This window comes from Delphinus delphis, chromosome 10, assembly GCF_949987515.2.
Source record: "Delphinus delphis chromosome 10, mDelDel1.2, whole genome shotgun sequence".
Taxonomy (NCBI): domain Eukaryota; kingdom Metazoa; phylum Chordata; class Mammalia; order Artiodactyla; family Delphinidae; genus Delphinus; species Delphinus delphis.
This window is the reverse complement of record NC_082692.2, coordinates 4,180,084-4,202,040: the sequence shown is the minus strand read 5'-3', so window position 1 is coordinate 4,202,040 and position 21,957 is coordinate 4,180,084. Positions and strand designations below refer to the sequence as shown.

At 45.6% G+C, this 21,957-nt stretch overlaps 1 protein-coding gene across 2 annotated transcripts in view; it reads left to right on the top strand.

Annotated features, from left to right (window-relative positions):
- F13A1 (coagulation factor XIII A chain) overlaps positions 1-15,444 on the top strand; it is a 135,824-nt gene extending 120,380 nt beyond the window's left edge. For both annotated transcript variants that reach the window (XM_060021597.1, XM_060021596.1), the window contains 2 exons: positions 7,634-7,770; positions 13,666-15,444. In XM_060021597.1, the coding sequence (XP_059877580.1) occupies positions 7,634-7,770; positions 13,666-13,819 (291 nt within the window). In that variant the 3' untranslated portion in view covers positions 13,820-15,444. The remainder of the gene's footprint in view (positions 1-7,633; positions 7,771-13,665) is intronic.
- Positions 15,445-21,957: the final 6,513 nt, after the last annotated feature.

Here is a 21,957-nt window from a genome sequence, read left to right as displayed (position 1 = left end):
CCGCATCTTTAGTATGATCATGTAGGACAGTCCTGTAGCCTTTTCAGAACGTCATGAGACACCAATAGAACTCATTCTCTCCTATGAGTGAGGAACAGTTTTGCTGGGAAAAAAATAAAACCACTTTCTATGTATGTGATTTTAAAAAGTTACAGCCATGAACAAACCATAAACCAACAGGTGCCCCTAGATTTAAAAAAAAAAAAATCTTTTAAACATTTAAAATAAGAACAGTTGACCGTTTCCGAGATTTTTTTCACACGCGTTTTAACGCGCCTCCCTGCTTCCGCCACCCCCAGGTCGTGCACAGTCCGCACAAGTGCGGGAGCTGTCCTGGAGTGGCATTAACATGATTTCAACATGCGTTTGCTCATTACTTATCTGTTCTGTTGGCCAAAAGAATCTTTCGGTATTTCTCCATCCCGATGTTTAGTCACTCACTCATGTATTTGATCATTCAACGAAGAGTTATTCGGTGACCACTCTGTAAATACATTGTAGCCAATGCTTTAAAGATTATCGGAGGATAACTCAATATTGAAAATATTTTTATTGACTTTTTCTTTGAAATGGGGGAAAGGCTGCTAAGTTTGCTTTCAGCAGGGACCTCCCCGGTCAGCTCCAAGGACACAGCTGCTCTATTCTCACATGTCGACCACCACGGCCTCACAGCTTGGAGCACTCCTCTTGTACCGGGCAGTGTAGCCAGGGCCTAGGAAAGGGGGTAATTCCTAGACATCAACCAGCAGAATGTCCTCCCAGCACTCAGGACCTGCAGCAGTGAGGAGAAGGCAGGTCACGTGGGGAAGGTCCCTGCTGCCCTCCCGGGTGGTGGCTTCCTCTGGGTGTCTCCACTCCAGACCGGATCCGACACTTGTGGGAGCTGTGCCCACACAGTGGATAATGAAGGGACCAAATCGAGCCCACTCGCCACTCACCAAGCCACGCAGCCTGGCAGGACGCTGCGTCCACTGGAAAAGGGGCTCCCTTCCCTAACTAGCACAGATGCACCGGCGCCGGCTCCACGCCCAGATCGCTTCGGAATCAAGACACTGTCTTGGCTTTTCTTAACCAGCACTGTGCTGCTGGGTTGTAACCGGAGCCCACCACTCACCTGAGGTCGACTGTAAAATCCTCTTCGTCCCTCTTCTGCCCGTGCCCGTGGCAGCCCCAACTTTAACCAGAGAAGAGCAAAGCCGGCAGGGATGCTGTGGCGGATGCCTGGGCCCTGCTCCTCCAACATCCCAGTTCATGTGTTGTTTTACTTTTTAACCGGAGGACAGGTTAAAACTGGGGAACCACCTGAGGAAGAGCGAGCGTCCCCCAATGCTTGACAGCCACCAGGTACGTGGTGAGACTTAACTGCAGTTTCACTTCATCCTGTGAGAACCTAAGTATCTGCAGCTTTCCATCAAGGCAGAAAATGAACAAAACTCTGTGTTCTAATTATCCTGAACCCCAACCCCTAAACCGTTTCTCCTGCCATGTTTCCCACCGAGCATGTTTCTTCCTCCGGGCCTCCCGTGGGTTCTCCGTGACTCTGACACGTGTTCCAGTCACCAGGACGCACCCCTGCCGTGTCCACAGCCCTTCAGTGGGAGGCTGGAGCAGGGCACGGGGCGTGGGCTTCTCCACGTCTCTTTAGAAAGTGTCAGTGGAGGCCGCCAGCTCCTCTCCTCTGTGCTTCTCGGCTCTGGCGCCTGAGAACCCGAATCCACATCACTCCCCACGGGGAACTTGAGGCTGAGGAAGTCCTCCTGGTCACCCTGGCAGCACTGTCTCCCTCCAAACCTCCATGGCATTTAGGGTCAATAATTGCGATGTTGCAGGTACTCTGCCAGGTCACTTCACGTACGATGTCACATTGAATCTTCCCAAGAACCTCATAAGAAACCGAGGCCCAGAGAGTTCAAGTGATCGGCCCGAGGACACACAGCAGTGGTCCCTGGTCTTCAGACCCTGTGTCCAGCATGCTTTCCCCTCAGCGTCCCCCAACCATGGTCCCTGTCTTCATCCCGGCCACCACGGCGGTGCCCTCAGTGCTGCCGTAAGCCATCTGTGGAGAAAATCAAAGTCTGTCTGTGAGGTCCCACCATGAGGCTCTCTGAGCAGGTGAAGTCCACGGACCTGGGGAGGGTCCCAGGCAGGGTACCACCAGCCATGGCTTTACATGCTCGGATAGCTGACTCTCTCTCCATCCTCTGTTGGTCCTGGAGGATCAGGCAGTGGGTTACTCCATTGGCCAGGAGAGCACGTCCCAGACTCTCCGTGAGCGAGGCCTCCACTGGAAGGGGAGCATTTCCCCCTCCCTCTCAGCACAGCTGTAGAACAACCTGCATTTGAGAATGAAAACGAAAACCACTGGTAGCTGGGGTTCCTAAAACACGCTCCCCGTGCATCCCTGTTCACATGGAAGCAAAGTAAAACAACAAGAACAACAAATCTCATCTACCTCGTCATATGATCACAGTGTGCTTGAGCTCTTTTTTTTTAAATGATGTCTCTATCTTTACCCCAAATAGCACATCCTGTAATCATCAAGTAATACAGCGTATCAAGGCCTCAGGTCTACCTTGTCACATTTTACTCTGGGATAGAAATCTGCCTCTTTCCCCATAAAGTCAAAAAGAAGGAGTTGAGTAGTAATATATATGTTTTCAAATTTAGCTCAGAATCGAGTTGTAATCACTGTGCTCAACTGGTAGCTTAGTGATGGCGAAAGGTAATACTGCAAATGATTCTTCAGTGGGTTTCAGGAAATAAAGAAACTATTTTCGGCAGAAAAGGTTACTATTTTTGCCTCTCTGCTGTCAGAGATGACAGTGTATGTAGTGCTTAAAGATGAAGGCTTTGGAGTCAGAAAGACCTAGATTCATATCTGGGTCCTGCCAACTTACAGGCTCTGTAACCTGGGGATTTTGTTTGTCTTCTAAGTTTTAGTTTCACATCAATAGAATGGGGATAATGTTAATGTCCACTGCCGAGTCCATAGAGGATCAAACAAGATAATGTAAGTGAAAGGATGCCTAAGTTAACACTAAAAGTAATGTGAGTTGCTACTATTGTTATTACTTACCAGAGTCAGCGCAGCAGGTGGTTAAGCAGTGACTCTGGCGCCAGGCTGTCTGCATCCAAGTCCGCTTCCCCTACTTGCTGTGTGAACTTGAACAGGTCACTTCACTTCTTTGTGCCTCACTTTCCTCATCTGTAAAATGAATTCTCATAGCGTCTACCTCATAGGGTCGTGAGGATTAAATGAGTTAATATAAGTAAATCACTTAGCAGCATCTTCCAGTAGAACTTTCTGTAATGACGGGAATGCCCTAAAACTGCACCTTCCAATATGATAGCCACTAGACACACGTAGATGCTGAGTGCTTGAACTGTGGCTAGGACAACTAAGGAACTGAACTTTAATTTAATTTCATTTTAATTCAGTTAAATTTAAATAGCCCCTTGTGGCTGGTGGCTACCACATTGGACGGTGCAGACTTAGAACATTGCCTGACTGTCGTAAAACCTGACCGTCGTAAAAAAAAAAATTTGCATTATTTAGTCAAGGCTAACCTAAGTGGGCTAGTGAGAAGCAACTGTGGTGCCGGTGCTGGTGAAGTGGTTTGCAAACAAGCAACTGCTTGTTACCAGCAGTGACCGTAGGGTGGAGAGGAGGGGAAAAATCATTTTCCACTAATTCGTGGAATCCATGATTGACAGCACTTGAAGTAAGGGCTGTGACGTGAACTAATAAATCATGTGAATTACATTGACAACTAGGTTCATTCTTTCTCAAACTTTTTCCTTCATTTCAGTTTTGATTTTGAATACAGTTATTATGCATATTATAAAGCATATACTCCATGGAAGAGAGCTTGTGATTTCCTAAAAAGTAATTTCCTCCCAAAAGTGTGTGTGTGTGTGTGTGTGTGTGTGTGTGTGTTTTAGTAACTTTCTTGTTTATCAAAGAAACAGAATACTGATCATTATGAAACAGCATAAAAGACAAGAACTCAGTATGTCGATATCGGTGAAGGGTGTTTAACTTGAAAATGCATCATATTTTATGTCGGTATAAAAAAAACAGAAATATTTTAAATGGGATATTGAAAAAAATCAAGGTGCAAAAGTATTTGCTGTCGCTGAGTACGACGTATGCTTCATCCTTTTCTCTGGTCCAGGTAATGGCTGGTCTTCTCTATAGTGAACACACACTGCGAATTGCACACCACTTAAATCAACACGTAATATGAAAATACTATGTATAACGCTCCATTTTCCTTGAAAGCGGGAGGAAATACCTCCACTTCAATTGCCTAAGAGAAGACAGTGGTGCTGAGTGTTGGGCAGGCTTTAGATCTGGTTTGGTTTGCGTTTCTAAGTTTCGTTATTATCTCAGCAGTCAGGTAAAGGACGTTTAAATCCGGGTGCAGGAGACCAGTGTCAGAAAAGGGACACGAGCCTTTGTTAATTGCAAAAGAAACACTCTACGACCCGAGAAGGGTCCCCTCCTTCAGGCTCCAGTATCAGGGAAGGCTGAGAAGTATTTATATACCCGTGCCAGCAGCTAATAACAGAGGTCATATCTGGAAGCAAACTGATTAGGCATGACATGTGAAATTATCTGAGGAGGCTTCATCTTCTAATCATATTCAGATCTAAAGCCTATCTCTGAAGGCCCAAACCCTGGGCCAGCCTTTCAAATACTAAATTCCCCTTATTTCTGCCATCAGTCACCTGGAAGGGTCCACTTTGCTTTCCACAGCAGAAGAATCTTCCTGTAGAGGTAGCCTGCCAGTATGTAAAGGATCCTTAACTTGGAGCCCATCAGTCCCTTGAGGGCCATGGATAGATATCCTGGGTCTGTAGTGAACCCCCTAAAACTACCTGCAAAGTGTATGTATCTTGTATTTGTCACTGTGTGTTTGTCCATGGGAGGAAGGGTCAGTAGCTATTATCAGATTTTTAAGGGGTTGTCCCCGTAATCTCAGTAGCATACCACGAAGAAAGCAGATGACTCCAAAATATTTTTCCCCCAAAATCAAAGTGATCATAGCAAACAGTTTCACCAATAGTGTCTCTAAAGCAGTCCCACTTTCTCCAACTTAGACAGCTTTTGTAAATGTTATCTTTATCCTGTATTTTTAGAAACCAAAAAGTGTTCTGAAATTTTTTTCAACTTAGGAAAAATATGTTGGATGCACTTGAGAATTAAACCAAAGATTCTATGTAAAGTATTCTAATAATGCACTTTTATACAGTCATCCCTCGGTATCCATGGGGATTGGTTCCAGGACCCCTGCAGATACCAAAACCCATATCCACAGGTTGAGCATCAACAAATTCAACCAACCTTACATTCTGCTGTGCATGTAGGTTGAGGACCACTGAGACACATTGCTTGGCATGCAATCCATGCTTTGTAGGTGACACCTGCGGTTGTCACCACCATAATCAGTGTCTGCTCCACCCCGACTCCTCTTCCCAGCCCTCCACCCATCCCACCTTAGCGGGTGGAGACTTGAATGTAATGACCATGGAGAATTGGTTGCAATTTTCATATAGATTTTTAAAATCCCATGGACATAAATTTAGTCATCAACATGTCTTAAAGAGTAAAGCCACTGTTTACAATGGCCAGGACATGGAAGCAACTTAAGTGCCCATCAACAGATGAATGGATAAAGAAGATGTGGCACATATATACAATGGAATATTACTCAGCAATAAAAGGAAATGAAATTGAGTTATTTACAGTGAGATGGATGGACCTATAGACTGTCATACAGAGTGAAGTAAGTCAGGAAGAGAAAAACAAATACTGTACGCTAATGCATATATACAGAATCTAAAAAAAAAAAAAAAAAAGGTTCTGAAGAACCTAGGGGCAGGACAGGAATAAAGACACAGACGTAGAGAATGGACTTGAGGACACGGGGAGGGGGCAGGGTAAGCTGGGACGAAGTGAAAGAGTGGCATGAACATATATATACTATCAAATGTAAAATAGATAGCTAGTGGGAAGCAGCCGCATAGCACAGGGAGATCAGCTCGGTGCTCTGTGACCACCTAGAGGGGTGGGATAGGGAGGGTGGGAAGGAGATGCAAGAGGGAGGAGATATGGGGATATATGTATACATATAGCTGATTCACTTTGTTATAAAGCAGAAACTAACACACCACTGTAAAGCAATTATTCTCCAATAAAGATGTTAAAAAAAAAAAGAAAGAGTAAAGCCATAAGGTTCTAATTCTTAATGCTAGAGCCAATGAGCGAGAATCTTCTTCTCTGGGCAATGGCCTTCCTCTTTCCCTCTATTCATGAGAAAGGCTCATTTCCACATGATTTTTCCTGTGTTATAGACCGCTTAAAAAATAAGGCAGTATAGTGCCTGGGTTGATGTATAGAAAACTCAACCAACCGATAAACTTCATTTGTAAGCAGTCAACCTAATATAACAAATATGTACTGGACACCAGCTAGATACTGGAGTTGAAAGTGGGCTAGAATAAGGTGAATAAAGCACACTACCCCAAGTATTGCTAATCCAAAAAGTATGAGCTATAATGTATTGAGCCCTTGTCAATGCGCCATGCATTGTGTTGGCTGCTTTGTATGTGTTAACTCAACCTACTCCTTTCCTGTGATGGAAGAACTACTGATATTATCTCGTTCCCAAGTTATTTAGAGCTTATACAGACCCATCCATTCGGCATACAAAGCCCCTAGATGAACAAACAAATACTATAGCCCCCTGGTCACTTTCCAGCACATCGTGTTGGTGTTGGGAAAGCATATAGTCCCAAGTGTGTGGTACATCGTGAACACAGCATAAGAACTAATAATAATAACAACAACAATAATAATAGCATTCTACATAGATTACCCCATAGGAATGCCGGTCCTGTTTCAGAGACAAGAAAACTGAGTCTCAGAAAGGTTGGGAAAGTCACCCAAGGCCCCACTGCTAGTAAGCGTCGGAGCTGTCCTCGAACTCTGGCCACTTGGCCAAATACCCAATACTTCTGACACTTGTGGTGGATAAACTCACCACAAAAAGCCTTACAGCCTCCTGGACGCAGATGCTGTGACTGCAGAGGAAAAGTCCCTTTTGCCTATTTTAGTGTCCAGGTTCCTCTCCTTCAAGTTCAACGGTGAGGCCTCCCTCCTCGGACATATTTCTTTCTAGAGTGCCTCCGAGTAAGAAGGCGCAGGCCCCGTGGAGTGTTTTCTTCCTCTTGAACTCAGGGATGCCTCCTGTCCCGGCAGGAAACTTGAACCCCTTCCAGGAGCAGAGTTCGCCTGGCTGCCCTCACCACGGAAAGCGCTGCTACACCAGATGCACTTCCACCTCCTGCTGAAAGCCACAGCTGGGGGCCACGGCTGTTCACCTCAATTCTAATTAGGGTGGTTTTTATAATGGGGAAACGAGTGCGATTCTAATTAGCAATTGTCCCATCTTTTTCTCGATAGGTATCCCCCAGTCAAAGCGATAGCCTCATCGCACTGGTTCCCTTGCCAAAAAGTGGCCATGCTGTAAAACACAAGAAAAAGTAAAGAGGGTTAAAGATACAGGAGAGCATAAGAGGCCTTTATGTGCTGCTAAGGAGCTTCTCTCTCTCCCAATTCACTTCTTAGGTCCATGGCGCTCAGGTAGTCGGTTCTGACATGGTTGTGACCGTTGAGTTCACCAATCCTTTAAAAGAAACTCTGAAAAATATTTGGATTTACCTGGATGGTCCTGGAGTGACGAAACCCAAAAGGAAGATGTTCCAGTGAGTGCTGGGAAAGTGGGGAGGTGAGGTGGGGTTGTAGGAAGTTCTGTCTCTCTCCATGTTTTCCAAACTCACATCCAATCCCCAGCGAACATGTCTGAGAAGCTGCTACCTCCAAAAGCGCAGTGTTGCTGTGACCAACACTTCCATCATTCAATCCTTAAAGCCACCTCAATGGGGTGAGCACTGTAATTAGCTCGCTTTGGTGGTGGAGGAATTTGAGGCTTTGGCAGGTTGACTGGTTTGTCCCAAGTTGTGCATTTTATAGAAGTAAGCCAACATCCAGACGTGGCTGGCTGACTGCAGAACCCGAAGTTCAAGAATTTTGCCATACTCCTTCCTCGTGTACTCATTCTTCTCGTATTTACGGAGGTATCACGCTGAAAGATGTCCCTTTTCTTGAGTCCTTTCTTTCCAACCCCACCTCCAAGATCTTACCAACCCACTCTCTAGAACTGTTGCTTTCAGTAAAACAAAGGTGAGCCTAGAGCGTTCTAGACTTGGTTCCCTATTCAAGGGACCAACGACCGCCCTGCGCTCCGTAGTAACACGAATGAAACTCTGCTTCTTCCACACTTCGCGCCATTAGATTGTGCCCTACAGTTCTCAGCTTCTGTGACTTCTACTGACAAAGAGTGTCACCCAACAAGACAGCCCATTCCGTGTTCAGGTACTTCTAGTCGTTAGAAAACAATTCCACCTTTCGATCCCACCGATGATCCAAACCCCGTCATCTGGACCTGTGTACAGAGTAAGGCACATTTGTCTTCCATCTACTGGCTTGCAAATGTTTGCAAACAGCTGTCCAGTCTTCCTTGCGTCTTCTCTGTTCCTACACTGACTTCATTCACCTCATCCCTAACGTGGTTTCCCACATCCTCCAACTGGTCAGTACTCCTCTTAAAGTGTGACACCCAGAATGCATCCCGATCTTTGAGGTTTATTACTTTCATTTCTACCACAAAGAAGTCCCTGTCAGCATCAATCAATCTAGCATATTGCCTGTGGGGTGACCTTCTAAGGTATAAAGAAGGAGGTGCAGGGATTTGGAAACTGCCTTTTGACCCAGATATGTTAGGCATTTCCCCAATGCCCTTTATGGGAGCTACCCCGCTCGGAGTCTGTGAGACAAATGCGAGGCCTCTTTCACCCTTTCTGAAGCACCTTTAAAGACAATGTGTGCACTAGGGGCTCGCTGCATTTGTTTGAAACTACAGTGCTCACAGCTTCTGCATCCCATCATTTAAGAGGTACCTGATGCTGGAGGATGCAATAAACAACAGAGAAAATAATTTGAGTGCTTTTTTTAAAAATGCAAAAACATAACAACATTCCTGTGCTAATAGGAAAGCTGCAAGAAAAAGAAAATTAAACTAGAAATCAACCCCAGCTAGAGGGAGAGGTCAGTAGAGCTAGCCCTGCTTTCATCAGAAACGACAGTCTCACTCACCCATTCTCACACCTTCCCACTCAAATCAGATGCAAGTATCGCTCAGGCAAAGTGAAACACATTTCTTCTTTAAAACAGCCCCCTGCTGTAGCCAAGTTTTCCTTCTCCAAAAAGCCTCATCTGAGGGTACCACAACCTCCGGCCATTTTGACACCTTGGCTGTGCAAGAATTCCACCTTGATCCCAAACCAATGCAAGGAAGGAGATAATCTGTGTATTAGAAGAAAGATGAGTCCTAGCGCAGTGCGATGACCCACCATTTAGGAGACACAGGGCTCAAAGAGGGTTGACTGTCCAGGTGCATTTCTTACTGTTAATATCTGACATTGGGGTAGGACAAAATGGGATGAACTGGGGAAAGGATGGAAGAGGCCAGTCCAGTCCCTACACGGTGGACACAAAGCAAATGTCCCGCCCACACTCTGCCGTTGGCTCTATCGGTAATCACCTTCAGCGCATAGGTCTATGGCAGATCAGTAACAGACAGAAAGCCAGGTCCTCAATGTCTTATGGGGATCCAGATCCAGAGGGTGGATCTCTCCAAAGCAAGGGAAGCTTTATTTCTCAGAGACTGTCAAAAATTGGAAATAACTTGACATAGAAAATACTTATGACCTAGGGTGGGCTTGCGACTTCGGAGAGACCACTGGTTTCTCTGTTTCCTCCTGATTCCTCCTCACACCTTCACAGCCCGGACCTGAGCCAGCCAGCACCCACAACCATCTTTTCGGATGGTTGAAACACTGCAGTGTACCCTATACCGCCAAGACCTGATCAAAGAGCGGCAGATCAATGTGACAACTTGGACCCTTAAGAAGTGCAATTCTGTAGAACCAGAACCCTTCACAAGACTGTATTCCTTTCTCAGATCCACGCCTTGAATAGTCAAGGGAGTCTCCACCCCACCTGCCCACCCGAGGGCCCTAGGCGTTAGGGGGTCTGGAGCTCCAAGCAGAGGGTCTGGAAGGCGGGAGCTAGCGAGCAGGGGATTGAACGAGGAATAGGCAGTACCATGTCCACTCCTCAGTCAGGACACAGTCAACTCCTCCCCAAAATGATTTACCTTCCTGCCCTCCTCCCCCCGACCTCCCCACGCCTTCTGCAGGTGCTCGGAGGTGCTACTCCCACAGACCAGCAGCTGTCCAGCTTCTGCACTTGATACTTCTGCAACATCAAACAATTCATCTTCCAGATTCCTTTTTCTCTTTAAAAAATGATGAGGCTCCGTAAGTTATTTTAAGAGAAAAGTTCTCCGACTTTGTGATTTTGTTTTCAAGTTTGAGTCTCTCAAGTAGGACAGAGGGCTAGACGCGTGGAGGACAAACCGTTGATAGTTGCAGTTTATTGCGGTAATAATCCCCGACGCCTGCCTGTGCGCAAGATGATAAATGGCCGGCGTATCCCGATTGCTCAGCGCATTACTGAGAAACATTTATCACAATGTCTATCCCTGGGAATATAGGATTCTTACAGTATTACTCCACTTTTTTTTTGAATTTTATTTATTTATTTTTTATACTTCCCTTAGCAAGATGGGGAAGTGATTTTTTTCTTTCTTTGTGCATGCATTTTTCTGTAGGTAAATGCATACTTAGGCATGCATGTGTCTCTTCATGAGTATCTGCAGTGATGCTCATGAGTGGGCATAGATACATGGATGGATATCATTACGGGGACGCGTTAATGAGTTAGACCAAACAATGAAGTAAAGCTCAGGGTTTACAGTTTCTGTTTGAGGGAGTTGCCTGACTCTAGGCCGCAGGCCATATCCTTAAGTGGGACAACTCCTTTGCAAAATGTTCTGGATGGATCACTTGGGAAAACCGGGGAAGAAAGCATGAATGGATCAGGGTAAAAACAGCACAGCTACTGAGAAATAAATATCTAAAAACCTATATTCATACTGAAAAGATTATTTAAATTAAGAGAGAATTGTAGAGAATTGTTCCTCTGCATACAAGCCAGAAGAACTTTCCTAAATTACGTTGCAGGGAGTTCAGGCAGAAAATGATGACCACAAAGGTGATGGTGACAATAATAATAGCAAAGCAGCAGCAGCAGCGTATGTCTAATACGTGGTATTTAACCACATCTTGCCGCGGTTCTAAGCGCAGCACAAATACTAACTCGCCCACCCTCTCCACACCCCTCTCAATATTTCATAGAGTCCTTTTACAGGTGAGGAAACCCGCCGTGAGCTCAGCGTTTTCCAAACCTTGAATCATAAAAGTAATTTACTGAGTTGGAAAAATACTCCTATATGTAGGCCCTGGGTGTGCGCTTGTCACATAATTTGGCTTTTCTATAACTGAATAAGATAATTTATATAGCCTCATTTCTAAAGAACAAAAATTAAGAGCTAATGACAAATTAATTGAGATGTTGAGACTCTCAGAACCAGTGCCTGGGGCAGCCCTAGAGAGAGGAGTCCCCTGGCCTTAGAGGCATGTCCCAATTCACTGGCCACAGATACAAGAGTAAAGGGATTTCTTATTTAGCGGCTAGATTTCTAAGATTTGGAGCCTTTCCCCTTTTCATCCCAGAGGATGTACACCTGCAGCCAGGTAAAATTCATGTTGTTTTAGTGATCTTTGAGGATATCATGGGACTCTAACTTCATGTACAGTAGGTCAAGCACAGGTGGATGGCCCCATATTTCTCCTTCGCTCTGGCTCTGTCTAAAGTGATGCTGTATGGCCCTGACCTCCAAGGGCAAATGGGGGCTCTTGTAGCTGAGGTCTTTGAACCACTCTAGACTCACCGACAGTCCCTGTCTGTGCCACCCTCCCACCACCGCTCCAGTTCAAAGCCACAGTGCTGCCGTCGGCTCCTTTGGTTCCCAGGCCACCCCGTGGAGCTCGTAGGAAGTGGCCTCCCATCCCCTGGGCCCTCGCTCAGGGGTCTAAGGATCTACCCACCAAATTCCTCTGCACAACACGTTCTTCATTTCTGAGCACCCTCTTTGTGTCCCCAGTGTGTGTCTCTGTTCTTCCAGGGTCTGGGCCATCAGGATCTGTGACTGTGGAAGATTCCACAGGCTCCTTAGGACCTCAGAGTCCTCGTCTGTAAAATGGGACAGTCGGATGAAGTGATTTCTAAGTCCTTTCCAATTCTGACATGCTGTGCCCCAATAACCCATAAAAAGAGTCTGGTCCCTTTTCTCTCTTTTTAAGACATGCGTGGTGGTCTCCATTCAAATCCCTGATGCTCTCCCAGAAAAGTGCAGGCCAAGGGTTATACGCAAAGCTGCCCAGCACATGCCTGGCCTGAGTCAGAGAGCGGAGACCAGGAATCCTCCAATAACAAGACCTGCAGGAAGCTCTCAATACTGAACAAAAGGGCATCTGTCTTGTTTGAGAAATCAGACATATGAAAAAGCAAGCAGAGCGGTCAGAAAAGGCATTTCATTGGAGGATACAGGATGAAATCTAGTATAGAGAAGTAGAAGGAGCATGTGCTTTGGAAACAGATAAACTTGGGTCCAAATCTTACCTTTGCCCATTAACACCTGTGTGACCATGGAAACGTTACCTCCCGTGTTTAATCCCTTCATTTTTCTTAACTAGAAAATTTGTCGCATAGTGTCCACCTCAGGGGACTCTCATACGTATAAAACCTGCACGTAATCTCCTCCTGAGCTTATATCCCATCGGGAGTGGCGGGGGCGGGATATGTGAAATACTCCAGAAGCCTAAATGCCCCACCCTGATTGACTTCGTCATCTATTGGGCTGGGCTTGGCCATGACGCTTAGGAAGACCTCAGAGCATGGCCGCAGGGGATGAGGAAAAGCAGGACCATTGAAGGCCCCACCCTCAGGATGGATTAGGGCATCAGCAACAAACGCGTAGCAGCAAGGTGTGTGGGCAAGGGACCGAAATCAATTGGCTGAAACAGGATTTTGAATTACAGAGCATGCTGGGTGACGTTCCAGATCCTGGGCCTGGGAACAGGCCTATCCCAGGGGGTTGACCAGAACCAATTAGAGCGTCAGGACCTCAGTAAAGGCAGCTGGGGGTTCAGAGAGAAGTCTGATGCCAGGAGGGTACTTTAGCCCACAATGAACCAAGGGAGATCGGTCATGTCCTCAAGGCTACTGTAGAAGCCTGGGGATAAGCTGAAGTTCAGCTGGCTCATGGCTGGCCGGGTGCTCAGCTCAGCTCTACCACACACTGCATGGACCACGTCCACCAGAGGGCCAGCTGATGCATCTGTGCGGGAGGAACCAGGGCCCACGGGGCTGTCTTTGCTCGAGCCTCATCTAGGGGCCTCATTCGGGCGGCCACTGGACATCAGCCACCCTGGCCCTTCCGTCTTCCAACCACCATCAACCAAAAGAAAGAAAGAGTGACTCAGGCAGGGGCCTCGCTGCTTCCTGGTCAAGGTGGGAAACTGGGGCTGCCTCTCTGGAGCATAAAACCTTTCCTGTCTCTTCCATCCTTTCAGGGAAATCCGGCCCAACTCCACCGTGAAATGGGAGGAGGTGTGTCGGCCTTGGGTTTCCGGCCCTCGCAAGCTGATGGCCAGCCTGACCAGTGACTCCTTGAGACACGTGTACGGCGAGCTGGACCTGCAGATCCAGAGACGACCGCCTATGTAGACGCGCAGGGGGCTGAGATGGGTCCGAGCACTTGGCCCCTTGTAGTCTTGGCTAAGGAAATTCTAATGCAAAAATAGTCAGCTCTTGCTTTAACTTAGCTGTGAGGACCCGGACAGGACTGGTCGAGCCCCAGAGTGGTGATGCCACGTATTTTGAAGACACGCTTTTCAGCGTGGCTGTTCAATGTGGAAGTTAGTTTTTAATCGCTCCATCTTCCAACGGATTCTGAGCATTAGCTTAAATTAAGCCCTCATTAAGCTCTCACAGGTCATAAGAGTAAAAGTGATCATTTCTCATCTCAGATGGCTGCAGCTCCAAGTGCCGGAGGACTTCCCTTAGGAAGGGGATTGGCTCGATACCTGGCCTCACGTAAAACAGGGCTGCTCACGCGCCGCTCAGCCTTTTCAGGGTAATGTGCCCCCCAAACAGGAGGCCAGCACATGATTTGGGCCCTAGAATTCTAGTCCCCTTTCTTGGGATCAGTTTTATCCTCTGTGTCGGAATATTTTCCCCAGGAATTGAGCGCAGCATCGTTTTTCTTCTCGGCACAGCCAGGGAAAGGTCGTTCATCTTGCACCTGCAGCAAAGCTAGAGCCTGCCAAGTTTCACAGATTCACCTTGTGAGAAGATGTGGCCCCACATTAACAAATTGCATTTGTGGAAAACTTAATCACCCAAGAGGAGATAAGAAAGCAGGTGCAATACTCAGAACTATTAAATAATGTAGTTTGATAGTGCATTTTATAGGAGTTGTCACACTGTGGCCTGATCAGCAGGAAACATTAGCCCTAACTTTAACCGTTTGGGGGCTGTAGTACTAGAAAGTAACAAGGCCGACTTGGGACAGTAAGGGTGAGCAATTAGTCTCTTTAATTAGTAATTATACTTCACCTGTCTCTCTGGAAGCATCTCCTTTGTACAATGACACAGGTCCAGATACAGTCTCAGAGATGGAATAAACCCAACAAGTTAGAGAAGCTGACAGATTTGGTGACCAGACACGTGGAAGGATGGGCAGCCACTAATTCTCTTGTCCTTCACATCACCCGTGTTGAGACCTCAGCTCGGCACACAGGTGCTACAAGGTAATATGGACTCCACCCTGCAAACTACCAGCGCTACCACACACCCAATGACAGAGGATGCTGACATCATTTGTATTAGGCTCCGAGGTTCCAACAGACAAGGCTATCTGATATTTATTTGCAAGGCTGATTTATTGTCAGAATCACCCATTGATATGCCTAGAATGGGATTTAGGTCAGTAGACTGTGATTCTTAGCAAAAAAAAAAAGAAAAGAAAGATAGAAAAGAAAAGATGAACAATGAGAAGGAAGCTGGGGAAACGTCCCAATGAAATTCTCTGGTCTCTACAAGCATGTTTCTAAGCCTTTGAGACTGTTCCTTCAGCACCAGGAATCCATGAGGGTCCCCGTCGCTGGTCCCCTCTATGGGTACATCATACCTAACCGTACTAAGTAACCTTCCAGCATTTGCCAAGCCTTCCAATACTCAATTCTAAACTGAAATGCATTTAGCTGGACTGTTAAACTGGCTTAATAGAGTATATTCTTATTAACTAGAATGTAATCAAAGCTTAAAATAAAGTTCTGATTGTATTTGCATCTGCACAGAAGTGAACACTTTTATTTTTCAAGACAACATGTTACTAACCACAGCTGCTCAAGAAACCACCCTTCTTTAGCAGTAGATAACCCACCCTGGAGAGTGAAACAAGCATCTCTCCTTTAGAGAAAAGGACTCGAAGGGGTAATGATGTTACAGTTAGTTTGCCTCACTGCTCTCTCTATATTTTATTAACCTCATGCACCAAAGGAGCAAGTGTGGTTCAAAAATCAGTTTCCAGAAACTGCAAAATCTCTGTCGATACTTTTTCATGAATAATCCCATGAATCATTATGGTGACTCAGTGGACAAGCCAGCAGGAATACCTATCATAACGGACACCTTTTGTGGTCTTAGAACAGAGATGGGAAATATATGACAGATATGTACCAGAGGTCCTATATTCGTGGCAGACGTCACTGAACAATCGCATCTTAGATAGGGCCTCAGGATCCTTCTGCACACAGTGCTCCAAGCAGCTATTACCAACTGATAAGGAGTGTTGGCACTCAGAATAAAACCTGTTCGCCATACCTACCTTAGAGCCAGCCCATCCCCTTTGACAACTGGGACTCTACACTGTGTAATAATGCTGTGTTTCTAAAAATCATATTTTAGCACTGGTAACAAGCAGTGTATCTCAGATGGCAGCAGAGACTCTAAATTCTAGTTTTTGCCTGTTATAGTCCTCATTCTTTTTTTTTTTTTTTTTGCAGTACGCGGGCCTCTCACCATTGTGGCCTCTCCCGTTGCGGAGCACAGGCTCCGGACGCGCAGGCTCAGTGGCCATGGCTCACGGGCACAGCCGCTCTGCGGCATGTGGGATCCTCCCAGACCGGGGCACGAACCCATGTCCCCTGCATTGGCAGGCGGACTCTCAACCACTGGGCCACCAGGGAAGCCCAGTCCTCTATTCTTTTAATGAATCCTTATTTGTGTTTATAACTTCGATGACTAAAGAGGGGTAACAATACTTTTATTTTCACAAGGTTCTTCTGGGAGTATATCAAGCAAGCCTTAACAACAACACATGCAAAACTGTAGATAGATAGATAGATAAAGAGAGATGGTTGAGTGAGAAAGAGAGAAATGAGAGAGATTGTATGAATATGGTTGTGTTTCAAATAATTTTACTGTATCAACCCTTTAAAAAAGTAAATATTATTATTTCCAACCTGTTGATGAGAAGCTAAAAAGGCCTAGGAAGCCAGGCATGGAGGCAAACCAGGCTGGGGTGGGAGCAGGCAGTGAAATCAGCCTCTGCTTTACTGTACGCTCTTTAAATCTCATTTTGTCTCCCGGAGTTTTAAGAATACTGAATTAAAACCAACTCAAAACTCTTTGAAGAGTTGCAGTATAATAACAAATAAAAAATGCACGAATTTGTAATAGGAACATGAGATGAAAAGGAGTTTGTGCTACACTCACTGGCAATCAAAAGTCACAAAGTTCCAGGTGTAAAGTTATCATCGATGAACATCCTTCCAATGTTATTCTAAAATAGTGCACCCAGTCATCCGTTTATTCATCTTTGCTACCTCCAGCCATCCTCCCACCATCCAGCTTGCCAGCATTCCAACCACCTGTCCATCCTTTATTCCAACCATCCATTTAACCATCCATCACTCATTAACTATTGTACGCAAGCATGAATTCAACAAGTATTTATTGAACAGTAAGCATCATGCTAGAGATTCAGAGATAAAAAGCCCATGGTCCCTACCCAGAGAGAGTGCACAACGCCAGATGGGAAGCCAGAGAGAGAAATAGATGAAATATGTATAAAGTATATATTTATCAATCTGTAATTAGATGGGGATAGGTATGTTAATGAAGGTATATATCTAGAGTACCACGGGAATAAAGAGAAAAAGATGCCTGAGAAACATCCCCTAGTACCTCCAAGAATAACGGAGAAAAGATTTAAGTTGCCTCTTGAAAAATCGAAAGGAAAAGAGGTAAGTTGGAGAACATTACACGGAGAAGAGCTCAGGTAACAGCCTAGATGAGGGAAAGAGGACGACCCTTCCTGGGAACTGCAGTTACCTTGGTCTGGGGGGATGGCGAGTATCCAGCAAGGAGAGGCAGCACTCTTCGTATTCACATCCTAATGACTCATGGGGTCATTCATTAGAAGGTAGCTACAGAGATTTTAGCCACAGAAGTGCAGGTGTGAGTCAGAGTTGGAGCACTTCCAGGAACTAGACTTTGTTCCTTGTAGGCTGTGTTGTGGAGAAAGGCTAGAAGAAGTTGCTGATCAAAAACTGGATCCAGGGCTTCCCTGATGGCGCAGTGGTTGAGAGTCCGCCTGCCGATGCAGGGGACGTGGGTTCGTGCCCCGGTCCGGGAAGATCCCACATGCCGCGGAGCGGCTGGGCCCGTGAGCCATGGCCGCTGAGCCTGCGCGTCCGGAGCCTGTACTCCGCAACGGGAGACGCCACAACAGTGAGAGGCCCGCGTACCGCAAAAAAAAAAAAAAAAAAAAAAAAAAAAAGAAAGAAAGAAAAAGAAGAAACTGGATTCAGAGCTAAAAACTACAGTGGGTCCAGGAGGGACAAGCGAGTACGGGGTAGAATACCCATTCAGGTCAGGAAGGAGGGTAGACGACGGGGCGTGGCTACGTTTGGGTTCAGGGACGGGAAATGAGGTGTACTAGGGCCCAAGTGGATACAGTGGGAGAGGAAGTGTGTCAGGGGAGCCATGCATCTCACAAGTGGATCCAAGTGTGTGACAGGCAAGTTCCTAGACGCTAAAATTTGAGCATCCCCACTACCAGGGACAGGGACTGCTAGAGGCCCAGGATCTTGCCCCCTAGGGCCGTGCTCACCTCTGTCCTAAGGCAAAGCTGTACCCACGAGAGCCCACTGCTTCCAGAGACGCTCCTTCCCCTCGGGACAAGCTTCCCTCTGCTCGCAGCACCTCAGCTCAGTTCGACTCACTTTTACCCCCATAAGCCTCTACGGAGGAATGGAAACAAGAAAACCACATCAACATCTTCTTGAATGTGTCTGTCAGAAATCACTCTATAAAAACAAACACATAAATAAATGAGAAGGGGGGAAAAAAGCACCTCAGTTGCAGCAAGAAAAGTTACTAGGAAATTTTGTTCACCTCAATTGCCAGGAGTTTAGGAACATCTTCTAGCTTCAGAGACAATGGACATTTTTAAAAGATGCTTGATAAGTTTGCTGCTAATACAATTCATGAACTCCCGTTAATTTTCACACTAATCATAGTTCTAGGACTTCAGTAATTATCTAAGCAATGTTTCACCACCCTGAAACTAATTCGAACATAACGGGTCCTAATGACTACTTCCTATTAGTAAAAGCAAGTACCTGTAACACAGAAGGGCGCTCTTTTCTCTTCTTTCTGGTTTGAGCAAGTTTAGGCGATGGGGAAGTATAGCACGAAGAAAATTACAATCAGAATTTGTTATTTTATGACGGTAGAATATAAATAACCATAAGATCATTGTCACTCCTTCCACTGAGAGATGGGATCCACCTCTGCTGCCCTCCCCTTGAACTAGGTTGACCCTCCTGTCACTTTGACCGATGGAATGTGGTAGAAACAACTCTATCAGTTCTCAGACCCAGGGAGACGGGTGGCTTTCACTTCTTGTCTCTTGAAATCCTCTCCATGGACGTCCTGAGCTTCTCTGTGAAAGTTCAGCTTCTTTGAGTCGGCCATACTGGAGAAGCCACATGGAGATGCTCTGGTCAACCATCCTAGCTGGGCTCAGCTTTCCAGCTGCCTCTCCAAGGTGCCAGACATGACAACAAAGCCATCATAGCTTAAAAGGAAGAATTAAAGGAACTGGCAATATTTAAACTATTAGACTTGGGAGGACACATGTTAGAGCTCTTCACATGTGTGGAGATTAAAGTTAAGAACAAACTTTATATCTCTATATCTCTGTATATTTTTTGGATAGGAAAGATAAAGTTCAAAACACTGAGCATCTCCTCCAAGCAGGAAGAACATTAATCAGTAAGTTGGTCTCCTTTCTGAGACCTCTGGGCTAAGTGCTCTGGTTATATCTTACTGCAATGCAAGTGACCTTGACTTTGAAGTTATGATTTTCAAGGCCTTTCCTCACCCACGTCTCCATCAATATTTGGTTAGATACCACTAGGGATAACTTGAAGATGAGAGAGAAGACACAACAGTGAAGGATGGCATTGCTCTTTCACAAAAACTTAGGAAATAGGACCATTCCTTCGAGAACCTCGAAGAGATGTCAGTTCCCCTAACACCCCACCAACCCAGCTTTCCAGTGAAGGACCAGGGGACAGTTCACGAGTCTGGTCACAAACCTACATGCCATTGTTTCTCCCTGAACGTCTTAAAATGCCTTGATTTACCCACAGGTCAGCTCTGATTTACCTCTAATTATGTGAAACAAAATGAAATAAAGTTAAGTTATTTTTATGTTAGCTGTACCTAAACCCAAATTTTATGGCCACTGCTACAGGTAAGCAGCCTAACAGCCTAATAAAGATTTGTTGGAAATTAGCCACGAACATAGGAAATGTCACTTTCCTGCCACAGTTGATGGCAGTGGCCCTAGACCAGTCTTGCCCTCTAGAAACGTGTCCTGAGTACTCACCAGGGGTCATAATGAGTTGCCCCATCCACGGAGCTGGGGATGATCCCTTGCAGTTCTGTACCTGTTGTCCTACGAGTCAGGAGTAGTGGGGGAACACAGGGTCAATAAACGATGTACTCCCTATACTCAGAAAAAAAAAGCACCATCCCAAACCCACAGAAGAGCCATATTCAGGCAAGTCCTCCACGTCCGTGGCAGGATGCACTGGACATCCTTGCCACGCTCACCAGCCCAGACACCGCCACTTCCTCAGAAAGCCGAGGGCATCCGCTTTGCCAGTCTATACCTTCCCCCAGAAAAGTTTCCTCAACTTATAAGAACATGTCCTTATATTATGAACCATGGCATGTAATACGGATTTTGAATATTTTCCTCCCATAATGACATCTTTATTCTCCTACTCTTAACGACATTTTATCCTTTGCTTCTCCTTTACTGTTTCCGGGGCTAGTTTCCTATGGCTAGCATCACCCATATTTCAGATTTGGACGTCTGTATCTTCCAGGGGTTTTTAAGTGACAAGCTCACACTCCCACCAGGTGTTTCCGTACTCAAACCAGGCCTGCCCAGGCTCGAGGGCCCACGGTATTTGCCCGCTGCTGCCAATTGATTTTCTCTATGCTGCTTGTATTATGGACACAAGGCCGAGCTCACGAGTCTTATTCTTTTTCTTGGCTATAACCATGAATTCAAAAAATATGACTCTAATAAAGAAATCTGTTTTTCATGCAGATCATTAAAAGAAAAGCTAGGTATCTTCGATAATATCCCAACTAGCGTTACCGAGTATACGATGCTAAAAACTCATATAGATCAACGAAGCGTTGCTATGACATAAAATTGAAAACTAGGTGTAATACAAGAAAAACACTGTCTATGATGAAACACAATAGGCTTCAGTGATCTCCTCACCAGCAATGTTAAGCAGAAAAGGAAGCCGTTATCTGGGAAATCTAAGCTAAAAAACAAAGCCAGAGCTCACCTAAATAACCTCAATATTGAAAACATAATATAAAAGTGTTCCACTTCCACCATCTCTTTCCTTTAATCCTGGTTATCTCCTAAGAAATCTAACTTAAGGACAACCATGGTATCTACGTATTCTCAGTAGCGCTTACTATTTTGTCCTATTAGTGCTTGATACACATAAAGTAATAGTACATAATGAAGTCCTGTCTGTATATTGCTTTTTGAAAATTAAAACATCAGATAATTAGGTATGCAAAAGGTTAGCTTTGCTGTTATTCTTCTTCTTATTAGTATTGTTACCAATAAAATACGCCAGTAAAATCCCACGGCCTACTTGGCCCCACGCTGAATTGAGAAGCGGCAGAGTCCTGCCGAAACAGTGAGATAAAAGCTTGGCCTTGGGCACTGCTGGCTAGAGTGTGAATTGGTACAACGCCTTTGGAAAGCTGTTTGCCAGTGTCTACTGAATCTGAATACATGCTGTGACCCAGTAATGCCACTCCCAGATATATATCCAACAGAAAGATGATGCATATATTCACCAAAAGATGAGTGTTCCAAAATGTTCATAGCTTTCGAAATAACCAACAACTTCAGCAATCCAGGCATGGCTTAGCTGGTTGCTCTGGTTCAAGATGGGCTGTAGTCAAAGTGAGCTGGGGCTGAGGTCTCATCTGAAGGCTCAACTGAGAGGCTCTGCCTTCGAGCTCATCTGTGGGCTCCTCACAGATGCTGGCCTGAGGGCCTCAGTTCCTCCCTGGCTGTTGACTGAGGCCTCTCCTAGTTCCTTGTCCTGCCGGCCTCTCCATAGGGCAGCTCACAACCTGACATCTGGCTTCCACCATAATGAGAAAGCAAGAGAACAAGACAGAAACCAAAATCTTTTTGTAACCTAACCTCAGGAGTGACACCCCATCATTTTTGTCACATC